At 33.2% G+C, this 24,772-nt stretch overlaps 1 protein-coding gene across 8 annotated transcripts in view; it reads left to right on the top strand.

Moving 5' to 3' along the window:
* The window catches only part of TMEM161B (transmembrane protein 161B), a 68,942-nt gene extending 44,389 nt beyond the window's left edge, over nucleotides 1-24,553 (top strand). For 5 of the 8 annotated variants that reach the window (XM_007193027.3, XM_028169258.2, XM_007193029.3 and 2 more), the window contains 7 exons: nucleotides 12,861-13,012; nucleotides 13,470-13,530; nucleotides 14,034-14,174; nucleotides 16,887-17,000; nucleotides 20,715-20,889; nucleotides 21,890-21,986; nucleotides 23,165-24,550. In XM_007193027.3, the coding sequence (XP_007193089.1) occupies nucleotides 12,861-13,012; nucleotides 13,470-13,530; nucleotides 14,034-14,174; nucleotides 16,887-17,000; nucleotides 20,715-20,889; nucleotides 21,890-21,986; nucleotides 23,165-23,442 (1,018 nt within the window). In that variant the 3' untranslated portion in view covers nucleotides 23,443-24,550. Of the gene's footprint in view, nucleotides 1-12,860; nucleotides 13,013-13,469; nucleotides 13,531-14,033; nucleotides 14,175-16,886; nucleotides 17,001-20,714; nucleotides 20,890-21,889; nucleotides 21,987-23,164 lie in introns of all 8 variants that reach the window. The other 3 variants (XM_028169259.2, XM_057541097.1, XM_007193028.3) reach the window with 3 other exon arrangements.
* The last annotated feature ends 219 nt before the right edge of the window (nucleotides 24,554-24,772 follow it).

The following is a 24,772-nucleotide window of genomic DNA, read 5'->3' as shown; positions in this document are numbered from 1 at the left end:
ATGAAACACACTAAAAATATTTTAACTTGATAATTAGCACTAGCTGAATGTATGTCTTGCTACTTTTTTCATACTTAGAGTTTTTATGTTCTCTGAAATATTGTTTATTATGGAATATTCTTGTTTTTGCTTCATTCTCTTCATGGTTTGTAGCTATGATGTATTTGTGTAGAAACGCGTATCTTGATACCCAGTTTTATTTAATGTGATACAACCCTTAATACCTACTTACCAGAGAAATTAGAAAAACGTACTTCTTAGTAACTACTCAAATTATTGTTTATGTGAATAAATTTTTATCTTTCATTTCACTCAGTAATGCCTAATAATATGAGAGCAAAGGTCCCAAACAGTCTTCAGCACTGAACTGGCTCTGCTTAGTTTTAAGTAGCACACTCGTGAAAGGCACCAAACAATAGCATCCCTGCGGGAATCTAGTAGCTGGCTGTCTCTCTATCCCAGAGAAGACAGAAACTGGTGAAGGGCTTTATAATCCAAGCTATTTTCTGCCAACTTTGACCCTCCACAAAGGGGGTAGAGGAGAAGAAGGAAAGTAGAATTGTGTATGATTTTCCTTCGAACTTGTAGCATGTGAGAAAATGACCTGCTGCCTTCAATGGCATGCAGGAAACCAGAATTAAATGCCAGATATCCAGATTAACACCAAGGAAGAGTCTGTTAATAGCCTATCTTTTATCTTAGTTATAACATATCTGGTATGCCTTTCACACCCTATGAACAGTCTAGCTGCAGTGACCTCTGTCTGGCTTCTCTTTATTTTCTTATTGTATGTGCCTACTTATTAGTCAAACACATGTCTCCATTGATTACATAGGACAATGGCTCCACTTAATTCCAGAGTCACACATACATCAGTTGATTCAGAAATTCTCTGCAGTTGTTACTGATGAAATGTCCTTTGTTAAAGTGGTCCCCAAATTAGACACATATAACGTAAATAATTGGTTCACTTCAAAGTGAGGAAGAAAATGGTTTTATTTTTGTGGTCATTTCCCCCCCATCAGTTTTATTTGACATTCTTGTGTCGGACAACAGTTATAATTTTTACATAATCTTGAAAGTTTTAAAAGCACAAGAATGATTTTTTAAAACATGTGACACTAAAATCTTGAACCCTGGAACCTAAAACTGACCCATCCCTTGTCATCAGCTCTGCTTTCTGCTTCAACTGAGTTGTACATGCATCTAAGCTATGACACCTGCTTCCAGTCTTACTCCTAAACCCATACAAATTCTCAGCTCTACTCTCTTGCCCATTTGTAATTCTAACCACCTATTTGTCCAAGTCTGTGTGTTCCGGTTCCACTTATACCAAGTTACATGGTATGTAGAAGGTAAGGGGTAAAGAAAGCCTTATAATGAGGATGGAACAGTTGTAGTAATTGTCTTTCCTGTATGATGGCCCATAACGTCTTAGAGTCACTGGATAAATGTCTACTGATTTCATAATATGAAGCATGTAATTTTCATTTATGAATAAAGAAAAGTAAAAAGGTAAAAACACTGCTTGCAAAAAATCCAGAGATCCTTTGGTGGAAGTAAAACTTTTAAAAATTAAAATATTCTACAGTTGATGGATTTCTTTTAAAAAAGAACCTTTTCTTATGAATAAGCTGTATCACAGAGTAATATTGAGTCAATTACGTGAATTTGAGTGAGAAGAAAGCTATTCTACAAAGAATGATAAAGCTTCTCAGTGGTCCTATTATATTTGGTTAAAGGACTGGATCATTAGTCACATTTCCACAGTGCTTGTATTTTACAATGTGGATGGTTTAAGGTACAAAACCCTATTATGTATGTTTTTAAGGCTATGTTTTAAAATTTTAATTTGTCTTGGTTGCCAGACATGCAAATTTTATACAAAGCAAAAAGTTGTGAATGGTTTAAATTGAAATAAATTCTAAGGTTTTCTGTGTTAAATATTCAGTTCTATATGTAGATTTGTAAATTAAAGGTCTACAGATTAAATGCTGTATTTGTTTGCTGTAAGAAATAGACAACTACAGCAAAGTAGTGCAACTTAGTCACCTCTTCTGAATTCCTTAAACGATTCTAAATTACTGTATTCTTTACAAAAATGTTCTGCTTTAGATTAATAAGAAAAACGAAACACTAAACCCTGAAGTGAACTGCATAAGATATCATGTTTCCTAGTGAGAATGGAACAGAGTCAAAGCTATTGAATTTGAGCCAAGGTACTTTTTTTGTCTTGAAAATTTGTACATAGCGTGTTGTGTCAAAACTTGATTCTTTAACAAACTTTTGGAGATCTTCTGTGACATTAGTGTTGTCAGATTATTCACCTTTCAGGTCAGAAACCTAGCGTTACATAGAGAACTTACATGGGAGATAGGACTTTTTCTGTTTATTAATATATAGTTAGGTATGACTTTTTTTTATTCTTTTAGCTAGGATATGATAATTTTCCTTCTGAATCTAAAAATGTAAGTGTAACTTTGATTGTTTTGCTCTATTTTAATCAGAAGATTAATTAATAGTTTTTTGTTTGTTTGCTTTTATTTTTTAATAAAGCCTTTGTTTTTATGCTTTCAAAAATCTTTGGCCATCATTTCTTTCCATAATCTGGTTAGGTTGAGGCTGGCTGTAAGCTGTTTTGTGGCACGGGTTTTAAAATTGCATAGTAGTTTTTGGCTTGTATCTAAGAGAATTTTAACTAAAAGTAATCGAACCTTCACCTCCAAGAAAACATGAAAAAATGTTTTAGTTAAAAATTACCCAAATTTTGTTTTGTTTTTTTAACATTTGAAGACAGGATCAGATTATTTTGACAAGGATTTTATTTGGTACCTCATAAGAATTACTTTATTGTTTTTAATGTCCATTCTATAGCAGATTCTTGGTATAGTTTCTAGGTTTCTCTTCGGCAAGAATGCAAAGTATAATGTTTTGAGTATTTCATTTGCCTTTTCTTATGGAAAACTAGATGTGTAAGGTTTAATCATTTGAATAGGAAAAAAGTTAGGGTTTTTTTTTTTGTTAGTGGTCACAAAAACAATATAATTTTTCACGTATTAGAAAACTTGCAGTTTATATGGAAATTGCTTAGTTGAGTGGAAACGTGATCTATTTTAAAAAGGTAATTATACATTTTGTGAAAAATTTTTAAGAAATGTCTGTGAAACCTCTGTGTTTATTCCTTAGGTTACTATACACTAGATTTATATATTGGCAAAAAAATTGGCAGCATTTCTTATCAGAATTTGATTTCTTTGTATTTCTTTCCTTCTCAAAAGAGCATTTATAAAATATATTTGAATAATTTCAAGATGTTACAGTGTAGTAGACATTTTCTTAATACGAGAATTGGGGCTTTAAAGCAATGTAAGTATAAATTATGTTAAAACATCGTAGTGCTTTGACATGTATATGTTATTGAAGTTGTTATCCTAGATGAGGGAAATTTGCCATTTTTAGAACTAAAAATTAAGCCTGTTCACTATTTCAAAGCTCTTATCTCCAGCTCAAAGATAAATACATTTAAAATACTTCCTACTGTGTAAATCTTCCTACCTGTCCTTGATTTTTCTTTTCTGTTGTAATTTTTGTATCTATAAATTATGACCTAATTCCAGTTGTGAAATACATTGACATTAAATTAGAACTTTAAAAATGTCAGCCACATGGCAGAAAAAAATATATTCCATCCCTAACATTCTCTATATTTCAGGGGTTGAGATTTTATAATATAAAACAAAATAAGCTAGCACCCAAAGTAGGTGGCCCGTTTAGCTAGGACTGAGGGGTTAATTAACAAGGTGGAAAATTATTAAAAAGAAAATGACTATTTGCATCAATGGTTTTGCATTTATAGCTTTGAATATTTACTAATATAATATTCTTTATGAAAGTCTAATGTACAGGATGATCTATGAAAGTAATAATAGCAAGATAAAGGTAGGGAGAAGCATTTACTCAAGTGAAGGTACTTGGCCATTATTTCCATTAAGTCATAAATAAATAAATGTTATATTTTTACCTAGTAAGTGTTTTTTGTTATACATGTACTGATAGAAGCCTTAATTTGGTATTATCATAATGTTATTTACATTATTGAGTTGTATTTGTGTACCAAAGGGTTAAAAATAACTATATCTAATTTACTTGGAAATTGTGGACAATTAGTAAAGAAAGATCAGATCAAAGGAAATAGCTCTTAGAGAAATTTTATTTTGAAAGCCATTTCTATAGTATTTCATGTGTAGTTTATTATTTATTTTTCTATATGAATAACTTATTGTTAATAAGCATATTCATGGGATTAGAGAATAAAAGGATGTTTCTTCCTTATTTAGAAACAATCCGTTATATAAGTATTAGAGAAATTTGGTAAGTATCTCAACCAGAAACTTTGTTAATCTCTTAGCTAGTACAGAAAGTCTCTATAAGTGATCTCAAAAGAAAGTTACCACAGTTGTTAGTGAGGAACTAAATGTGGTACCATAATGTAGTTATTTCTCCTGTCTCTTTAAAAAAAAAGCCAGATTTATATTCTGATATGTCTAATGCTAACAAAAGTCTTCTTTTTAGGAGATTTTTGTTTAGTCTATACTGTTTGGGTCTGTTATATATTAATTGAATAAAATACACATTGCTCTAAAAATTTGGTAGGATAAGCAGTTGAGTTTTGAGTTGAAACATAATGAAGCATCTACAAAATAAAATCCGAGAATAGACTTTAGTTGGTTCAGCAAATCTTTGTGTAACTCTTGGCCAGTTTCTTCTTGACCAGGAATGTACTGTTAAGGGTTGTTGCTGGAAAATACTCAGATTTTTTTCTTATTTTATAGGGAATGTATAGCTGTTAGAAAAGCTGCCTATTTACTTCTCTATAAAATAGGTGAAATACTTGTTCTGTTCTGTCCTGGGTGTATGTATGTCACATCTTTGCCAGTGAAAGACTTAGACTGTATTGAAATCTTAAGGTTTTTATGATCATAGTGTTTAACAAGCATGGGAAGCTTTTCTAACAGTTGGTTAATGTTAATCATCATTAACATTTTACTATTTTAATTCATAGGACATGGAAATAATCTCAGTGTGTATGTGTTTTACACTGTGAATTTGTGTGTAGTTTAGGTTCTGTTAAACTCTAGGACATAATGTACTTTTTTCCAGAGTGGGGGTACATTGTAGATCAAGATTTTATTAAAATCTAGATTGAATTTTCCAAAATGTTAACTTTTATTAAATACTATATATACATTGTTTATATAGACAAAAAGTACTAAAAGTGTTGTATTAAAAACCAAGAGTCCCTTACCTTCTTGCCACTTCTTCTGGTCCTGTTTTAGCTGTTTATTCTGGCTTTAAAATTTTTTTCATATTTCTAAGTATAATGCTTATACTACTGACACTTAATTCATCACTTGTAATAGTTGAGGACTTTTCTTAAACTGTCATCCTCTGTTTTCTCTTTTTTATGTTCTTAATATAGTTACTTTACAATTTTTGTTGAAATCAGTTCAGTGATTTTTAAAAATTTATTTATTTTATTTATTTTGGCTGCATTGGGTGTGCGTTGCTGCGCGTGAGCATTCTCTAGTTGCGGCAAATGGGGCTACTCTTCATTGTGGTGCGTGGGCTTCTCATTGCGGTGGCTTCTCTTATTGCGGAGCATGGGCTCTAGGCGCTCGGGCTTCAGTAGTTGTGGTTTGTGGGCTCTAGAGCGCAGGCTCAGTAGTTGTGGCGCACGGGCTTAGTTGCTCCGCGCCATGTGGGATCTTCCCGGGCCAGGGCTCGAACCCGTGTCCCCTGCATTGCCAGGCGGATTCTTAACCACTGCACCACCAGGGAAGCCTTCTGATTATTACACCTATATAAATATTGTTCATATGTGAGCATTATAAGATATTATATCTTCTTTTGCAGTTTTTTCATTAATTAATAATTTTTTTTAATTTACTTATTTTTCTTTGTGTTTATTATTAATTCCACTAGCTTTTCAAAATAGTTATTTCACAACGTCACTTATAATTTGTATTAGTTCCTCTTCCATCCCACCCCCACCCCCACAGAGATACCCTTCCCAGAGACCTCTGTTCTCTGGCTTTTATCTGGACTGGTTGACCTTTTGGCTTGCTACACAACTATCATCCTGGGACTTATTTTTGTTGTCATCCTAGGAATTCCCTTTGCCTTTCTCCCAAGTTTAATTTCCCATTTCCAGGAATCAGTGTTTTTCTCTTTCTTGGTTTGTTCAAATGTTTTGGTGGAGCATTTTACGCATGTGAGGTAACGAGTTTTAGACTTGCAGTTTTGAAAGTGTCTTAATTCTCTGCTCTCATTTATTTAATTGATATTTTGGTTGAATAGTGAACTCTGGGTTGTCAGTATTTTTCTTCATAATTTTGCAGACATTGCTCCATTGTCCTCAGTGTCAAAAGTTGCTGTTAAGAAGTACAATGTCATGATGTTTAATCTTTTGCATATGACTTGTTTTGCTTTATTTTTCTTTTCAGAAGGTTTTCACAGTCTTCTCTTTATTTGTCTGGTTTTTGAAGGTTTATGATCATGTGCCTTGTTGAGAATCTTTTTTCATTCTTTGTGCTGGGCTTTTGGTAGGCTCTTTTAATTTGGAAACTTCAAGTTTGGAAATTATCTTGTACTATGTCTCTGATAGTTTTTTCCCTTCTGTAATCCTCCCATCCCCTGTTCTCTTTCTCCCTCTCACTTTTGTTAGTCGGGTATTGTGCCTCCTGGATTGATCATCTCATTTTATCACCCTTTTTGCTTTCTTATATCTGTGCCACACTACAGCTCAAGGTAGCTTGTATACTTGGCAAATGAGTTATAGTAGTAAGTGCTATGAGTTCAAAAGAGGAAGGGAATGGTCTGGGCGGAAGAGGTAAATTGTAAGCTTCATGAAGGATGTGGAGCTTGAGCTGAGCCTTTGATTAGGTAGAGGGAAGGGAAGAGGGTAGTTCAGGTAATAAGTTATGATCCAAGACAGTATAACTGTTACATTTAGGCAACGGTAAATACACTGTTCTGATTTAAGTGGAGGTTTGGGGACTATTGAATGAAAGCTTGAACATATGGGCGTAGCTAGATCATAGTGTACATATCAGAATATTGTTTGTGTGTTTACACTGTGGGTTATGGGAAGGTTTTGTTCCAACATGGAGCTCAATAAGTAGTTGGTTTTAAGCTTTATCTACTCTTCAGTATGAATTCAAGATGTAGGCATTCTAACCTGGATTTGGTTGCATCTAATTTTGTTTTTATTTTTCCCTTTAGTGTTGACATATTTCGTAATTTATTTAATAAATCTGTGGTAACAAAATTTGGCAGTAGGTATAATCTTTGAGAAATTTCATTTTGGTCATTTGATATCACTTTTGGCTAAAGATGTTACTTTGCTTTGTAGTGTACGTGAAGGAGTTGGAAATTGTACCTTTATAGACTCTAGTATCCATTTTCAGTAAAAATGAAGCAGTGTTTTTCCAACCTGGGCTTGGGGCCCTCAGGCAATGAGAGAGATCATAGCTAAATCTCAAAAGCATTTCATTTGTGGTTTTGGAGTTTTTATGTTTTGTTTTTAAATGTTTTTCCTTTTTCCTTGTTATCTCCTAATATGTAAGCTCTTCGTTAGAATGCCAAGAAAGAGATGGACCTGTAGTGTTTGATAGTAGTAAAATGAACCACTAGCTTTGTTTCTTTTATTTTTAAGTTTCAGAGAAGAGGTAGATGAGTAAGGAGCATGGGATTCAGAATATCCTGGAGAGAAAAGTTTGAGCATCTGTATTCTAGAATCTCATCACCACTCTTAAACAGTGTTTTGTGTTTCATAAAACTGCATCTTGAATGTTGAAAGTTAGATGAAGTTTCTTTTAAGACTTGTAAAATTGTTCTTAACTTGCTGTCTTAGAAAACTTGGTACTCTACTTCATTGTAAGAAAAGCTACTATTTGCATGGGGAAAAGCTCCAGTAGTCCCCTTTAATTAAAAATCAGATTTTTTCTTTGTTACTTGCTTTTGTATTGTTTACACTTAATCTGGCTTAACTCTTATTGAAGTGATTAATATCACTTATTAATCATAAATATGATTAGGTTATGCTTTTAAAATTACATAATTTTAAAAATAATTGTATTATAGACTCTTATAGTGCTGTTCTCTCCTATAAGGAGAAGTTCAGAAGATTAACCAGGGAAGTCTTAACTTTGTAGTTTTTCTTTATTAATTGAACTACTAAAAAAATCATTCGTAATGTAAATTTAAACTACAATGTGTTTATTACTTTGGTTAATTAGAAAACTCTTCCAAGAGCTTAGTTTATGCAAGATGGTTTAGAGTTATGCTTTGTAACCTTTTTTTTCTGCCTGCACACACAGCTGACTCCTCTCAGAGGCATCTTTCATTACAAACAATATATCTTCACCTAGGTTAATGGGATGGGTGTGCCCTGATGGTGGGGCAGGTCCTGCCTTTATCTCCCCTAGCTGGAGACTGGTGATTACTGTCAGAGTTCTGACCTGGATACATAGTCTTCCTAATTTTTTTTCCCTGTAAAGTCTTTTTACTTTAAGCAACTGTAGACTACCACTGTCTTTGATGTGAGAGTACAAATGCAAAAAGTCTGAAATGAATGATATTCTTACAGAAAAGGAGGAGAAAATAGTGGTAGGATATATGCAATGATTAAGTTATAGAAAAGTTTAAAAAATTCACATCACATCTTAAAATGACATGGAAACTAAATGTGCTTTGTTAAACCCCCATCAATCATTTTAATTGAAATTGACATCCTATCAATTTGACAGCCCTACTTAAGCTTAATATAACAAAATCATGCCAACTTCTGCAGTGATGTAGTATAGTCTTATTGCTTATAAATGATTTAGTAGTTGTTAGCCAAAATAGGAAGAGGATTGACAACTATGTTTAGGGGAAACTTGAACAATAATGTTAGGTGATTTTAGAAAGAATTTCGAAGGAATAAGACATGGAAATACCACAAAATTCTTCATTACAAAGTAAGAACTAGAGTGTAAATATCACTCTTTAAATTCTTACTATAATTTGCAAAGATTGTTGGTTTTACAGATATATAAGACTTGAGGATTTATTTCCCTTGTTGTAAAATAATTTAGCTTCCCTTTTCCCCTGATGTTCAATATCATAGAAAACCTGACATCTATTATTATGTGGATTAGCTATTTTACTTCAGTAGAGTTTCAGATATCTGTGTATTGCAGTACTCTATAACCAGAGTACTGCAGAGTTAAATTGAGCAAGATAACCTTGTGTCAGGGTGCTGAATATTTGATGGAGGAAATAATGTAAACCAGTGGCATTTCCATGTTTATTAGTTTTAATTTTTACATTAGAGCAGTAATTTGTTAATAAGAACCTACTGTATAGCACAGGGAACTCTATTCAGTACTCTGTAATGACCTATATGGGAATAGAATCTAAAAAAGAGTGGATATGTGTATATGTATAACTGACTCACTTTGCTGTACAGCAGAAAGTCACACAACATTGTAAATCAACTATACTCCAATAAAAAAATTTTAAAAAGAAGTAATTTGTTCAAATACTTGACTATTTTATATATATATATAAAATATGTATACATATATATATATATGTAACCTGAGTTATGGTGAATATAAGAAGACATTTTTATTTTTTTAACTATATGGATTAAAAAAAATTTTTTTTATTTTTGGCTGTGTTGGGTCTTCGTTGCTGTGCGCGGGCTTTCTCTGGTTGTAGCAAGCGGGGGCTACTCTTTGTTGTGGTGCGCAGGCTTCTTATTGCGGTGGCTTCTCTTGTTTTGGAGCACCGGCCCTAGAGCTCACGGGCTTCAGTGGTTGTGGCTTGCAGGCTCTAGAGCACAGGCTCAGTAGTTGTGGCGCACGGGCTTAGTTGCTCCGTGGCATGTGGGACCTTCCCGGGCCAGGGCTCGAACCCGTGTCCCCTGCATTGGCAGGCGGATTCTTAACCACTGCGTCACCAGGGAAGCCCCAACTATATGGATTTTTAATTTCCAAATCTCTTTAAAAAGATAGTTCTCTCTAAACATAATAACGAAGGTATTAATTTTTTAAAAATTTTCATTGGAGTATAGTTGATTTAAGAAGACATTTAGAATGAAAGTAGCATACCTGGTAAATGTCTTCAGAAGGTGTATGCCTAAATTCTATAGTATTTCTGGTTATATGGATCCTAAAGCATGTATTTGTTATAGCAAATATGAAAACATGCAGAGGTCTTTGTAGTCAAAAAGTTAATAGAGTATTATCTAGCTTTTCATGATCTGGTTTTGTTTGTCTTAAAAGGAAATCAGGTACTTAATTTAGAGAATGTAGAATTATACGTAATATTATAATAGTCTGTAAAGAAATATATTAAAAAGTTGAAATAAATTCCTGGTACAGCAATTTTTAGATTGTACCTCCACCTTGCATGTAGATTGTATTCTGAAATGCTTGGAAATAAAATAATCTTCTTTTTAGAGAAATAATGCGATAAATGGCATTTCCTTTCAGATTAGCCCATGAAAGTTCATTTGATCTATAATTAGCACACAAGACCACATTTTTTTTCCAAAGAAAATAATTCTATTGCTAGTAAGTAATTAGGAAAATAAATTTTAGCAAGTATTTATCTTGAATCATGGAATTTGAGAAAGAGCAGAGAGGTTTGTGTGAAAGGGAGATTAGCTAGAGTGGGATTAACTGAGGTGAGAACAGTGAAAGTCAGGAAGGGGGATGATACTCACGGAAAAATGAGGTGCTTGACTAAAGGAGGTTAATAAAGACACTTCCCATCACACACTTCGGAGGGCCTCGTTGCCCCAGGAATAGGTGAATAAAAGTGAGCTATTCTTATACTTCATTTTTTTTGTTTTGTTTTTACATTTAAAAGAGGGAACTATCTTCTAAATAAGCCTTAAGAAAACAAAGCCTAAGCCTTTATAAAACTTAGAACATCCTTCAAATTTATAACCCTGAGTGGTAAATAATTTGTATTTTTGTTATTACCACTGATAAAAGCAGATCTTAGATTAAAACTTTTTCTATATTATTTTTTTACTTTGAGTATATTATCCCAGAGAAAGAATTGTTTTTATCTCATTCTTCAAAAGGTCTGTTTACCGTTAAAGCATAGAATTAATAGTTTCAGCTTACCTAAACTACCATGTAAAACATTATTTCTATGGCAAAATTTGTTCACTGATTGTTTGAGTACCTACTATGTGCCAGGCACTTCTTTTGGTGCTCTAACTAAGCAGTGTGCAAGAGACAAGAATCCTTGATATGGAGTTTACATTCTAGTAGAGATTTATTTCAAGTTGCATTTGAAAGATGCAAGAAAGTCATCTGTCTTTATTACCTTCTTGTTGGCTTACTTAGGGTAGGTGCCCGTAAGCTTTAGAGCAGCTGGGACTCTACATTTATATCCAGTATCCTAGGTAGGATCTTAATAGAATAAGAGACTGGGTAATAACTATATTAGCATATTTTAAATAGGCAACAAAGGACATCTTCCTTTTAAAGAGCAAGGACGAGCGTCCTTATCCTTGCCCATCCATTCCTTAATAAGAATACTTCTGATTGTGAGGATGTTTGAATGAACTATTTACTTCTGTCAAGGCAGCTCTATTTTTAAAATGATTTCATGTGTTGCTGCTAACTACCACATAGCTTAGGTGCTGTATACAGTATCTTAGAGGCAGTATACTAAGTTGTTAGCTGAACATACTCTGGATCCAGACTGCCTAGATTTAAATCCCAACTGCCTCGGATCTAGCTGTGTGATCTTGGGCAAGCTATTTAACCTATCTGTGCCATAGTTTTTTAAAATCTGGAAAAGTAATGATAATAGTTGGCTAATGTAAGGATGAAATGAGTTAACTGGTAATGCTTAGCACTTGTCAAGTACTAAATGACAGCTGCTATTATTTCCTATGCTTGACATATAATTTATGTAAAAGTTGCTTTTCTAGATTTTTTTTGGCCAAGCACCTTATTTTGTTTGGTGGGTTTATGCTTTCAAGGAGAACAATTTGGTATAATGGAAATCTGGATTCTAGCTATGGATCATCCACTGATTTGCTCTTGATTTGATTAATTACTAAGGGGGGGAGGGCTGAGATAAAATAGTCTCTTTAGTATTTTCATATAAAATTTAAATATTTAAAAATAGGTGAGCATGGTGAGCCTTTGGTTGTTTTTGAGTACTCAACAGGAACTTGTTTAAAGTATTTTGTTTTGTCATACTGTGAAATGGTGATCCCAGATGCTTATTTAGTTTTTGTGCCACAGCTTACACATTGGCTATTAGTAATTCTCAAATTTTGAATTAGTGGATGATTTACAGATGATTCCTATGATGTGTGTTTAATTCTAAATATAAACTACTTGACAAACATGCCCAATAAAAGGTAGTTCTCTAAGATAACTGGTACCTTGGCTTTTCTGAGAACTATTTCATAATAGTTTCACTGAGAACCTATTTCATAAAATTATTGTAATAACCTCCTAGTAAATTTGAGTTAGATAAAGTAGAAATACATTCTTTCCCTAATTACAGCTTAGTATGTGTATGTACACTTTTTATTAATTTAAAAATGTTATAAACTTCACTTAGATTTGCTTTGTTTTTATGTCCTATTTTCTGGAAGACTATTCAGATTTTCATAAGTTTTTCACTTACTTCCAAACGGCACTTTGTAGATAAGCATGTTGTAGCATCAAAATGAATGTTGTAGTCAAATTTTATTGGGAGTTCAGGCCCTGTAAAGATGGTTGTGTTTAACTTCCACAAAGTTATTTGTGGTTTTTCCTGAACTTTTCCTTCTGCAGCAAAGTTCTATTTTCATTAACTACACACTATTTTAAAGTAGAAGATGGTGGTGAAAGATCAGTCTGTGTTACCTTTGGATTTTTTTTCTTTGTGAAAGCAATGGCAGTCTTGATTGTAACAGAAAACTATCTGGAATTTGGACTTGAAACAGGTAATAATTTCATATCTGTTAAGTTTTTAAAATTAGGTTTGAGGCATATGTTCTGTAATGTTCTAAATAATTAACCTTTATTATTCTTAAGATCCTTTTTTTGGTTTTTTTTTTTTAGCTAAGTTTTTGCTACCTTTTTCCAAAAATGCTGTTCCCTCCCCATTTTTTCCTTAAAGTTAAATAAGTTTCACCAATGCTAAAGTTGACTCACATAGATAAAGATGCAAATTTTAATGCAAATTTTATGCATACTCATGGAATGTACAAATATCAAAGGGATGTTTTCAAAGACTATTTCTCCTAATAACTAAATTTTATTGCATTATGACATACTAATTAGCACATGAAAGAGCTATGCTCATCACTTCAAAATTTAAGATGTTCTGTTTTCTAGCATTTTATTTCCAAAGATTCTGTATTTTACCCCTATGATAAGAGTAAATTTTTCCCCCTACAGGGTTTACAAATTTTTCAGACAGTGCGATGCAGTTTCTCGAAAAGCAAGGTTTAGAATCTCAGTAAGTTTTTAAAAATTAATTATTATTCAGATTTAATTTTTTCCATATTTGGTAAAATAGCATTTACTATAAGTGATTCTTTGTTTTTAATCAGTGAAAGTTCTTTTTTAAGTAGGACTGTCTCTTTTTTAGCAATATTCTTACTCATGTTTTTTACATTTGTATAAAGTATCTTTTATAGAATTCTCATTTGAATTTGCTCTTATTTAACTTAATTCCCCTTCTACTAGAGACTAAACGAAATTTATGAATCACGTGTTATTTTCTATGTTGAACATGTAGGTTAGATTGTTAAAACTGTGGCTTAAGAGATGTCTGATTTACTTTATACTTCACCAAAATCCTTTATGGGTGATTGGATAAGAGCAGTCTTTTTGTAGGAGTTTACTTTGTTTGTATTACTGTTATTATTGTGGTTTGTAAAGTAATTGATTAGAAGAATGGAAATTTCTAGAAAGTTAACTTCAAAAGTTTATCAGCTTTTTAAAAAATTTTATTTTTAGGGGTCCTGTTTCAAAACTTACTTTCAAATTTTTCCTGGCTATTTTCTGTTCACTCATTGGGGCTTTTTTGACATTTCCTGGATTACGGCTGGCTCAAATGCATCTGGATGCCCTGAATTTGGCAACAGAAAAAATTACACAGTAAGCGGAAAATGTACATAAGCACATGCAGATAAATATATGTTTTCCATCTTAATGAAGGTATATTATTGTAATGAAATCATAAATTATTGTATTTAAAATTAATAATCATTTGATGTCACACTTCTTCCTCTTTCTACTATAAGCAAGCTTCTTTCATTCACTTCTAAATTTTAAGTCCTATGTAAAAAAAACCCCACTAAATTATTAAATTTCTCTTTTATCTGTTAAAATGGAAATATCAATATTTATGTTAGTTATTTTGAACTCAGATGAATGTTTATGATATTGTCATCTCTGCCACTGATCTAAGGATCTATGGAAATTTCTTTAAATCAGAATTTTTAAGTTAAAAATACTTATTTAAATTTCATATAAATAATTTTATTTAAATAATTTAATATTTTTTATTTAAAGTATTTTATTTAAAAATGTTTTGAAAGTAAATCTGTATACATAAGAAATGTTTGTTTTCCTTATATTATTGATCTGTTTGCAAGATTATTTTAGTTTGGGATTGCTAATACTGTACAGTGTTAAATATCATAGATTACTATTTTAGTTTTCAAATGGAGAAATCGTATTTGAATCTCTGCGTATTGTTCAGAGCCCATTTACTATATTATTTGTGGTTGTCACAGATTTTTTGTTGTTGGTGGTGTGGACACCTTGGCAGAGTGACAGATTTTTATCTTCATTTCATATCCAGATCCAAATTTCCAAGTCCTCTTTTTGTTTTGCAGTAGAAGGCTAAGTTGAGAATATTCCATTTTGATATATGTATTTATAGTCATTAAGTTTCTCTGAGTAATCGTAATTCCTAACATTTCTGCTCTTTAAAAGCCTGTATTTAATGATGCTGATTCTCTAGTCTTTTTACATTCTTATCTCTTACCTATGTCATTTTCCTTTATTTTAATTTTGAAAGTTTTTTTGTGTTTTTCCTTACCTCCATTTTTCTGTATATGCTTTGTGTGTGTATTTACTTATTCTCACCTCCCAGTACACACTCCTTCATCCCTCTTTTTTCCGCTCCTTTTACTCAGCATGCTGTTGGCTACATCCTGCCTTTCTCCCACTATCCGTCTCTCTAATGGCTTCTTTTAAAACAAAACCTGATTCTCCCCCTCCTCTCTACACACACACTTCAGTCCACTAACCCCAGTGTTATGATTTAAATAAGCTGAAAGAGTGGGTGGAGGGGAGCCCTTCACCAGCTACTGAAACCGCTGTGGGCTGCTCCTTGATACTAGAGTGTTCCCTAGCAACACTGCATACCTAATACTGCTGCTTTCTTCCCCTGCACCCGATGGTTTACCCAGGCTGTGGGATGAAAGAATCACTTTATAAAAACATTGAAAGCATTTAGTGGTGGTTTGGGGTTGGGGATGGGGGCACATTTTAGTTTCCTTCTCAGTAAAATGTGGCTTCTTAAGATTTTTCCCTTTGGGAATTTGGAGTTTTATTTTCAGTGTATTGCAAACTCCCCAACCCCACGCTCCCACGCCCCCCCCGCCCCCCCCCCCACACACATTGTGTTGTAGCACTCTGCCCGGATACAGGGTGTGGGAAGCTAGTTTTGTTGTGAGAGCAGCATGACTGGCACAAAGCAGCATTCTCCTTACTCCCATGGCCAGGCAGTAGGACTTGTTTTAGTGCCAGAGCTTAGATCCAGAGTTCCACCTCTCCCTGTCAGGTGTTCATGGTTTCCTGATCTGGCCATTTGCTCACATAAGTCACTATCACTTGCACTGTAGTGGTATTTTAAAGTGTGTGTGTGTGTGTATTTTAAAACCTCCAGTTTAGCTCCCCCAGCATGGTTGGTAATAAAAGCAGTACATGGTAATAAAATAGTCTGAAGAATTTTGTCTTTCTGAAATAAGGACAGTCTTTACCAGTCATCTATCTCTGTAGGATACAAACTTGGGACAACAATTAACAATGACATTACATCTCACACCTGAAACCTTTTGCTGTATTGGGTATTTCACCTTGTAGGAGTAATGTAAATTTCCTTGGTTTTTATAGGATAGGGAAATTAATTTCAGGTATGTTCTTAATGCTTCAAGAAGAAATAAAAATGTGAGTCATTTATGATTTTAACAATGTAATTAAAACATTGTAGATGTTCATTACATATTGAAAGTTTCCTCATTTATAAGTAAGTTGCTGCAGTAGCTTCCGTCTGCCATATGCCTACTAGTATTATGGACCTTGCTAATCACTGTCTCTTACTTGGAAATAATGAGAAGGCACTTTGTTTTAGCTGGGCTGAAAAGTATCAAAAGATGACTCCTATACTGAAAATTCATTGGATTCATTGATTGTACAACGTTAGAGAATCATTTAAGTACCAGTGTATTAAATCAGGGATACAGTAGGAGATTGTTAAAGAACACTAGAATAGGAGTGAACAGATTTAGATTTTAGTGCTAGATCTCCTTCTAACCTGTAATATTGCCACGAGCAAGTCATTTAACTTTCCTCAATCTAAATGTTCTCATCTGAACAATTAAAATAATGAGGTATTTTTGCAAGGGCTCAAATCAGTGTTAAGTAGTAATGATAAATATAAAATAATGGTGACAATAGTACCTTAGTATAGAATACTGAAAATAAGTTCCTACCTTCATTTTTGAAGTCCCAAAGTTCTGTAGTTTATTAGTGTATTTTGCTCCTGGATTTTTATGTTTATTTCTTACATACTTTCAGAACATTACTTCATATCAACTTCTTGGCACCTTTATTTATGGTTCTGCTCTGGGTAAAACCAATCACCAAAGACTACATTATGAACCCACCATTGGGTAAAGAAAGTGTCCCTTTGTAAGTATGGGTATTTGGGGGCTAATTTTTATTTCATTATATAATCAAAACTTTTCAAAAATGTTATTTACTGTGTTCACGTTTTTTAATGATAACATTAGGACACTGTATTTTTAAAACATTAATAGAAATGTTTAAAAATGTATTATAAAATAGAAACTGTAGGTCATCATTTTACCTTTTTGTGATCTTCATTAATGGTTTTGGATGATTATTACTCTGCACTAATATTATCTTGTACAGTTGTAAGTTTTTCTGCTTTTTTTAAGACACTACATTTCTCTTATTTTTTTCTTAATTGTGAAAATTATGGAGGAAAAAATGAGTAGTATAAATGGAAATTCATATATTTAACTCCTTAAGTGTTGTTAACATTTTCCATATTTGCTTCACTGTTTTTTGTTTTGTTTTTTGATGAAGTAGTTTTTCAAGTAAATTAGAGGCATAACATTTTTACCCCTAAGAAATTTAGTATGCATCTCTAAAAAATAAGGATATTTTTCTACATGACAATATTATCATCATAGCTATCAAAATTAAAAATAAAGCCTTAACGTTGTTATCTAATATTAGGTCGTATTTCCCCAATTAGACAACTGTATTTTAACAGAAGAAGGTAACATAGAAACAATTTATTAAAAGGCATTAATAACTGTACTTGATATGTTAACTCAGCCTTATGGAACTATGTTAGAGTAATAAAAAGATTCAGGCAGAGCTGGTTCAAACCCCAGTTCTGATTCTCACTAAAACTGTCACTTGAGGGAGATTATTTAACTTCACTGAACCTCTGTTTCCCCATCTGGAAAACGAAGATAATAGTATCCACCTCACGAGGTTATCATTGGAATTAAAAGAACACATGTAATGCAACCGGCTGGAAGTAAGTGCTTAATAAATGTTCCTTTCACTGCTTTGCCTCATCAAAATTAAAATAGAAAATCTTGACTAGTTATTGATTCCACAGTATGCATTTTTTATTATGTATTTCTTTTAGATCCTGGTACAAATTTGTCTTGAAGTGTAGAATCGGTGATGACCATGATTTTTTTTTTTTAACACCTTATCTTATTGAACTAAGAAAGTATACGTTGAAGTCATAACATTTTTTTCCCCCACACAAATAAGCTTTAATGGTAATTTTAACTTGACAGGTTCACTGAGTATTTAAAAGTAATCCTAAGGATCGTAGGGTTCCAGACCAAATCTCAGATAAACTTTTAACCCACAGCTTTGATGCTGAAAGCATTCCTAGTCCTTCCTTGAAGTTTGATCATGGAAGTTGGATTTTATACTTCTGTAATTATGTTTTCTGATTTTATATTTGCCTTAGTTTAACTAAGAAAACAAGGAAACTAGCATTTGTGACATACACCAGTTATTATGCTGGGTATTGATATTTTACATATTTTATCTCATTCATTCTTATAGTAATTCTCTATTTATGATTGCTGTTCTCATTCCATTTTATAGATGAAATAACAGATTCAGAGGTTAAATAATTTGGCTAAGGTTATTCAGCCAGATCTGGTGTATGTAAAGCATTTAGTAGTTATACCAACATTCATTTCCCCACTTGTAGCCTACAAAACTATGTACAGATTAGTAGTGAATACTATTCTTAAAGGAAGTAGGAAGAAGGAATTTTCTCCTTGGTATATTGAATTATAGGAAATATTTTGTTGCACATGAAGGCCTAGAGTCCTCTTCCTATAGCTTTATTTCCTTTGTCCCATTCCCTTTCCTGACCTTCATAAACAAAACAGAATTACAATCATATCTCTGCTCCATTTTATTCTTTTTTTATTTGTCAGATCATTACATTAAGTGATTAGACAGGTGATTTTTAATTTTTGTTTAAACTCCAAAGTCCATGTTGTAGATTGAGAAAAAATGGCTGCCCATCAACCCAGGTTCTTCGTCTGTCACGTAGATTAAATGGTTTGTCAAAGGCCTTTATTTGTAGTCAGAAGCAAAAATGGATAGAATGCAGTTTCAACCTGGAAATGTATTTAAACTCATCCACCCATGTGTTCTGCTTGGGCATCAAAAAAATAAAATGTGAGCAAGCAGAGTCCATATGTGTGTAACCTTGTGAGAAGAAAACCAGAAGAGAACATATGCGGTGAACCCTAGAATGGCTTCAGGAATTTGGAGAAGTTTCTTCTGCTTGTTCTTTACCTATATATTTTGTCCCAGCTCAGACTCCTTCTTGAGATACCCCATCATATCAACTTACCAAATCCTTATGAAGTTGGTTAAATAATCTGAGTTAGCAGTACTATTTAATTAGGGACTGTTATCTAAATCCTGAACTCCTCATAAACAGAGCAGATATTTTTTGATTCACTGCCTTATACCATTCGCTTCATTTCTATTACCTGTCTCCCTCAAAGCATGCATAATAGCTGTCTTCAGAATACTACCAGTCAAACCTCCTGGCTGTACCACACCAGGGAGCACAGTATTGTCTGTAAGCCCCTGGAAAGGTTCAAGGCTGTGGCTGGTCTTGATTTTTGTGCACTGTCAGTCTCACATGACTGATACCTTAATCTCATTGTTCATTACAGTGTGAATGTATTGATAAAAAGTTATGCCTTTATGCTTCCTAACCAACAGTACGTTTCTATTGGAGTCTTATGTCCATGTTCACTCACGACCTTGTAAAAAGGAAACCAAAAGAGAATATACATAATAAAGCCTTTGTTCCATCCCTATTTTCCCTCCACTTCATAAATAGTTCAGACCAAACTGTACACTTTCACATCTTCTCTGCCTTTTCTGTTTCCTGTACTCTTCTTCAACTTTATTTCCACAGGCAACTTCTATATTGTAGTTTTAGTCCCTTTCCTAGGTGCTTACACTGGACAGAAGGAAGGGGTGATAATGGAGCCTGTTTTGGAGCAAAGTGTTGTAAGGTTTTTTATCTTTCCCCACTTGGTCTTCTTTATAGCCATCCATTCTACCCTCATGGTCTTAAGAATTTGGGGGAGACCCCTATAAGTTCCAGATCCTGTCTGGCAGATCACTCCGCACATTTCAACAGTCACATATTAAGCACCTGATGTGTGCTAGAGCTTTGAATAGAGTCAGGCATGGTGTAGGCATTATTTTCAAATTACAGTGTTATCTTTTATCAAAGCAGAAACCGTGGACCCCAAAAGGACATCAGAATTTACCTCTTCTTTCTAAAGTCCTTTAGGGAACATCTGATTTTGTCAATATATCAGAATTCTTGATCCCAATCAGGAATTCAGCAGAGTGAAAGATCCTACTCAGGTATTTATATAATCAAACAAAACTGTAGCCAGAAATAGATGGGTTGATAACTTGATAGTTCCACAGGCAAGCTCCTCTGGTTTCCTTCCTTCTTTCTCATAGTCTCCAGTTTAAGAGCACCCAACTTCCCTTTTCGTTTTATAGCCATTTTTCCCCCCATGGAGGAGGATAGATAGAGAAAAGAATCCCAAGTGTTGCTCTACTTTTTTCTTCTAGATTTATCTCATACTGTTTTATTTCATGATACATTTATCTGTTAAGCAAGTGAAAGTATCATGTAGGTAAGTCTGTGGTGGAGTGGGATACTTTTTATATCTCCATCTGTAACTAAGTCTAGATTTCCCTATATCTTACATGATGAACATTAACACATATAACTAGCATGCTAGCATATTTTGGTCTTTGAGAGCACCATATCAACTTTTTGATCTGTAGAATGACAGAAGCTACATTCGATACTCTGCGACTCTGGTTAATAATCCTGCTGTGTGCTTTGCGGTTGGCCATGATGCGTAGTCACCTGCAAGCTTACTTAAACTTAGCCCAGAAATGTGTGGATCAGATGAAGAAAGAAGCAGGGCGAATAAGCACGGTTGAGCTTCAGAAAATGGTAAGTTTTATACTGCAGTCAAAATGGAAAATAGCAAATATTGAGTTGTAAATGACTATAAATAGATGGGATAATCTTAAACTGACATGTCAGAGACTGATTTGATTTTGGTGCTAGGTGAAGAAAGGGTCTCAATTCCCCTTCTTGCCTTAAGTACATTAAGTATCATACAGTTTGGGTTGCAAAGCTGTGGTATATCTACTTTTGCTAAATGGGACTCCCCTAATTGATTTGAAAGACATCACAATATATTATATAGCCTTTATGACTTAAAGAGTAGGAAATATTAGTTTTAGTGACTCAATGTATTCCTTTCAACATTATTCCAAGTACTTGAACATGAAACATAAAATTTAACTTAATGGGGATTCCAGAGAAGGAAGGTGCTAGGAATCCATCCACCATTATAACGGACTGGACCTATAACCTGATCGAGTCTTTTTGAAGAAATGTGGTGTTGGGTCCTCTGTTTTTTACTCTCGAAATTTCATTGTAAGAAGTGTCTATAAAGATTCAAACAATTTTTTTATGTTTTACCTTTCATGTATTTTCATACTTTGTAATTTTACCTCAGTCGAATATAAACGGGGATTGATGTTTTTATTTATGCTCATATATGACTGTTATTGTTATTTAGTTTGATATTTTAGGTGTCTGTCTTTAGAGATTTTAGCATTTTGTTTTATATGTGAAATAGTAAGTGAATATAGGCCATTTGAATTTTAGTGGTTTTGTTTCTCCAATTTGTATTAATCACTTAAGAACTATTTTTAAGGAATTTATTTTAATATTTTCACATTTTAAAGAACCTTTGAACTGAGCCTTTCTGAAGTCAGTCTGGTGGCATTTATAATGAAGTACAAATTTGTTACCATTTAGCTGTCTTCCCATGAAAGGATTATTCATCTCTTAAGCAATTCAGTTTGACAATTATATGAAAGTTTAATTCATTCATAACATGTCAGCCGTGTTAGAAACTTAAGAATGTTGTTGGTTGCAGGTCGCTCGAGTCTTTTATTACCTTTGTGTCATTGCACTGCAGTATGTGGCTCCTCTGGTCATGCTGCTTCACACAACCCTGCTTTTGAAAACTCTAGGTAGGCATACCCTGACAACTGGGAAACGTGTTGCTTTACTTTCTACCTATAGTTAATAATGCTTTTTGTTACCTACAAAGAATAATCCTCTTAAAATTGTTTTTCTCTTTAAAAGTTTTAAGAGGAAACATACGAAACTTTAAGCTGTGGAAGTTGATTCATTGATTTATCATCTTGATTTTGAAAATTCAGGCCCATATCGTTTTATAATGTTAAAAGAATTGTTTGCTAAAGGCTAATTCTGAGTAACTGGAGTGAGCACTTTTCGTCTTAATATTTTGTGTTGTAAGAGAGTGATTTAAGATTTTGTTAGTGCATAACATTTAAATTATTACAAGGTACTTGTAAACTTATGAATTACAGAACCCTTTGGTGAGTTCTGCTTCAGATAACTTACGTTGAGAGAGTAAAGATTTCTCAGTGGCAGAAACAAAGTTCTCCTGTAAGTCTGTTCACTAAGCAATCCAGCCCATCTGTGGTGTTACTCAAGAATCTTTTGTTGTATTGATCATTTCTTTGCTTAGGTCAGGCAGTCTGCCAGTGTTGGGGTTTTAGAAGCCAAAGGAACTAAAAGCATTATTGGGTGGGCTTATAGATGCTTTAGAGCTGTGATAGATGTAAATGTCCTTCAGGAATCTATGGAACATAAAAGAGTAGCTCAGTTGTAAATTATGTGACTCATATTCTATCCAAAATAGGAAAGTATATGATAAAAATATTTCTGGAAGCTATTAATAATCTCTCACATTGACATCAGAGAGAGTTTCTGAGAAAGAATTTATTCTGATATTCTAGAGGTAGAAAAGATTCTAAGAAGTTATAGAGTCTGTCCCTGTCCCTTCATTAGAGGTAGTTGATTCATGGATTATACAAGAAAAAAAAATGTTTTTGTTATTTTACCAGATTTTAGTGCAGTTAATTAAAAGTAAATTAGATTTTAGCTTTTATATGCACCTCTACTGATACGGTTAGATTATAGTCTGGTCAAGTTAAGTGAATTTTCCCCAGGTGTGTAGAAAGATTATTATTTTACTTTATTTTCAACATTGAATAATTTGTTGTGCCACTAAACTTTTTGTTCTTAATTTCAAATATAAGTTAAAGAATTTATTTATTTTTTCTAAATAAGGAGCTTTGGAATTACTCTTCATGTTTTATTTGTGTCTTGAATTTTCTAGGTAATCATTCCTGGGGGATTTATCCAGAATCTATCTCTACCTTGCCAGTGGATAATAGTCCACCCTCCAATTCTGTTTACTCTGAATTACCATCTGCTGATGGGAAGATGAAGGTAACTGTTACACAAATAACAGTGGCACTGAGCAGCTTAAAAAACATTTTCACTCCTCTGCTTTTTCGAGGACTTCTGTCTTTTCTGACCTGGTGGATTGCTGCTTGTCTCTTTTCTACAAGCCTTTTTGGGCTTTTCTATCACCAGTATCTCACTGTGGCGTGAATCTCAGTTAACAAAAAAGGATATCGAAGTCACACTCTGAATTCAGATACTCGTACCCTTGAAGGTCTGACAAAAACCAGAAGAAAGCAAATACAAAGGAAGGAAAACCATATCAGAATATCTTGTTTTAAATACTTCCTCTGTATTCTCAGGGTGGATTAATGGTATTAATATTTAAAATTATAGAATAGATTGTTAACTGCTATACTGTGGCATTGTAATTTTAACTCCTTGTATTAATGGATGTGAGAGAGCTATCTACAAGTGTAATACTTCTGATGACCTTGGTTTACAGAAACCTCCATCAGTCTTTGAAACTTCTCAGATGACTCCAGTTATTGATTGGTTGCTCTTAATGGTATTAAGGTACTGTTAATATTCATAATGGCTGCCTATAGAACAATCTTCAAACTGAGCCATGCTTTAGGGGAGGGAAAGGAGCTAAAGTCACTTCTGTTGGTAATATGCGAGTCACTCTTCAAACAGCAACAACAGCAAAACCCAACAGAAAGGAATAGCTACTGTATATTACAGTAAAGAAAGCTGCATAGTAATTTTAAATTTAATGGAGTTGTACATGCTTAATATCTACAAGTACTGCTGCTTGAGAGTAGCAAGAATATTGTTTTAAAATGCATTCTAGCCAACTTGAGGGATCTTTTACAGTAATTGGCTACATGAACATTTGCAGTCTTGCTATTAAGTTTGGACTGCCCATATTTTATTTTATTCTATGATCCTAAATATAGTTCTTTTTAATAGTCTAAAGATATTTATCAATATTGATCAAACTTTTAAAAAATTACTTTGTAATCCTGCTGACTACCTGTATGTATTGTACATATATATTATATATTAAATATATAATATATTGAGATTATAAAAGATGAAAATATTGGGTTCTTATAATATTTTAAGTTGCTGAATGTATTTTAAAATGTGATTGAATGAGATGTATTTGTATCTAGAAATTTTCTTTCTTTCTGGAGCGAGATTAAAATACATTTTGAAAATTCATCTGAGCAAGCGATTTATTTGTATTGCCTATGTGTGAGAGTACTTCTGATTTTATAAATACTTAGGTGGTTGCTGCCAAATTAAAATTCTTTTTCTGTCATTTAAAAATAATTAGAACCTTTTGACAGATTTACCAGTATTATTTAAACCTATGTTAAATAGGACTTGTTTTAAATTTGTAGTGTTTGTATTTTATTTTTTATTATTTTATTTGTAGTGTTTTTACTTTATAGGGCAGAAATTGAAGTAATTCGAATGAAAAATTCAAATGAAATGGGGAAAAAAAGTAAATTTTTTGGGATGCTTTTTTCCA

Source organism: Balaenoptera acutorostrata, chromosome 2, assembly GCF_949987535.1.
Source record: "Balaenoptera acutorostrata chromosome 2, mBalAcu1.1, whole genome shotgun sequence".
NCBI lineage: Eukaryota > Metazoa > Chordata > Mammalia > Artiodactyla > Balaenopteridae > Balaenoptera > Balaenoptera acutorostrata.
Note: the sequence above shows the minus strand (reverse complement) of the source record. Positions and strands in the feature narration are given on the sequence as shown.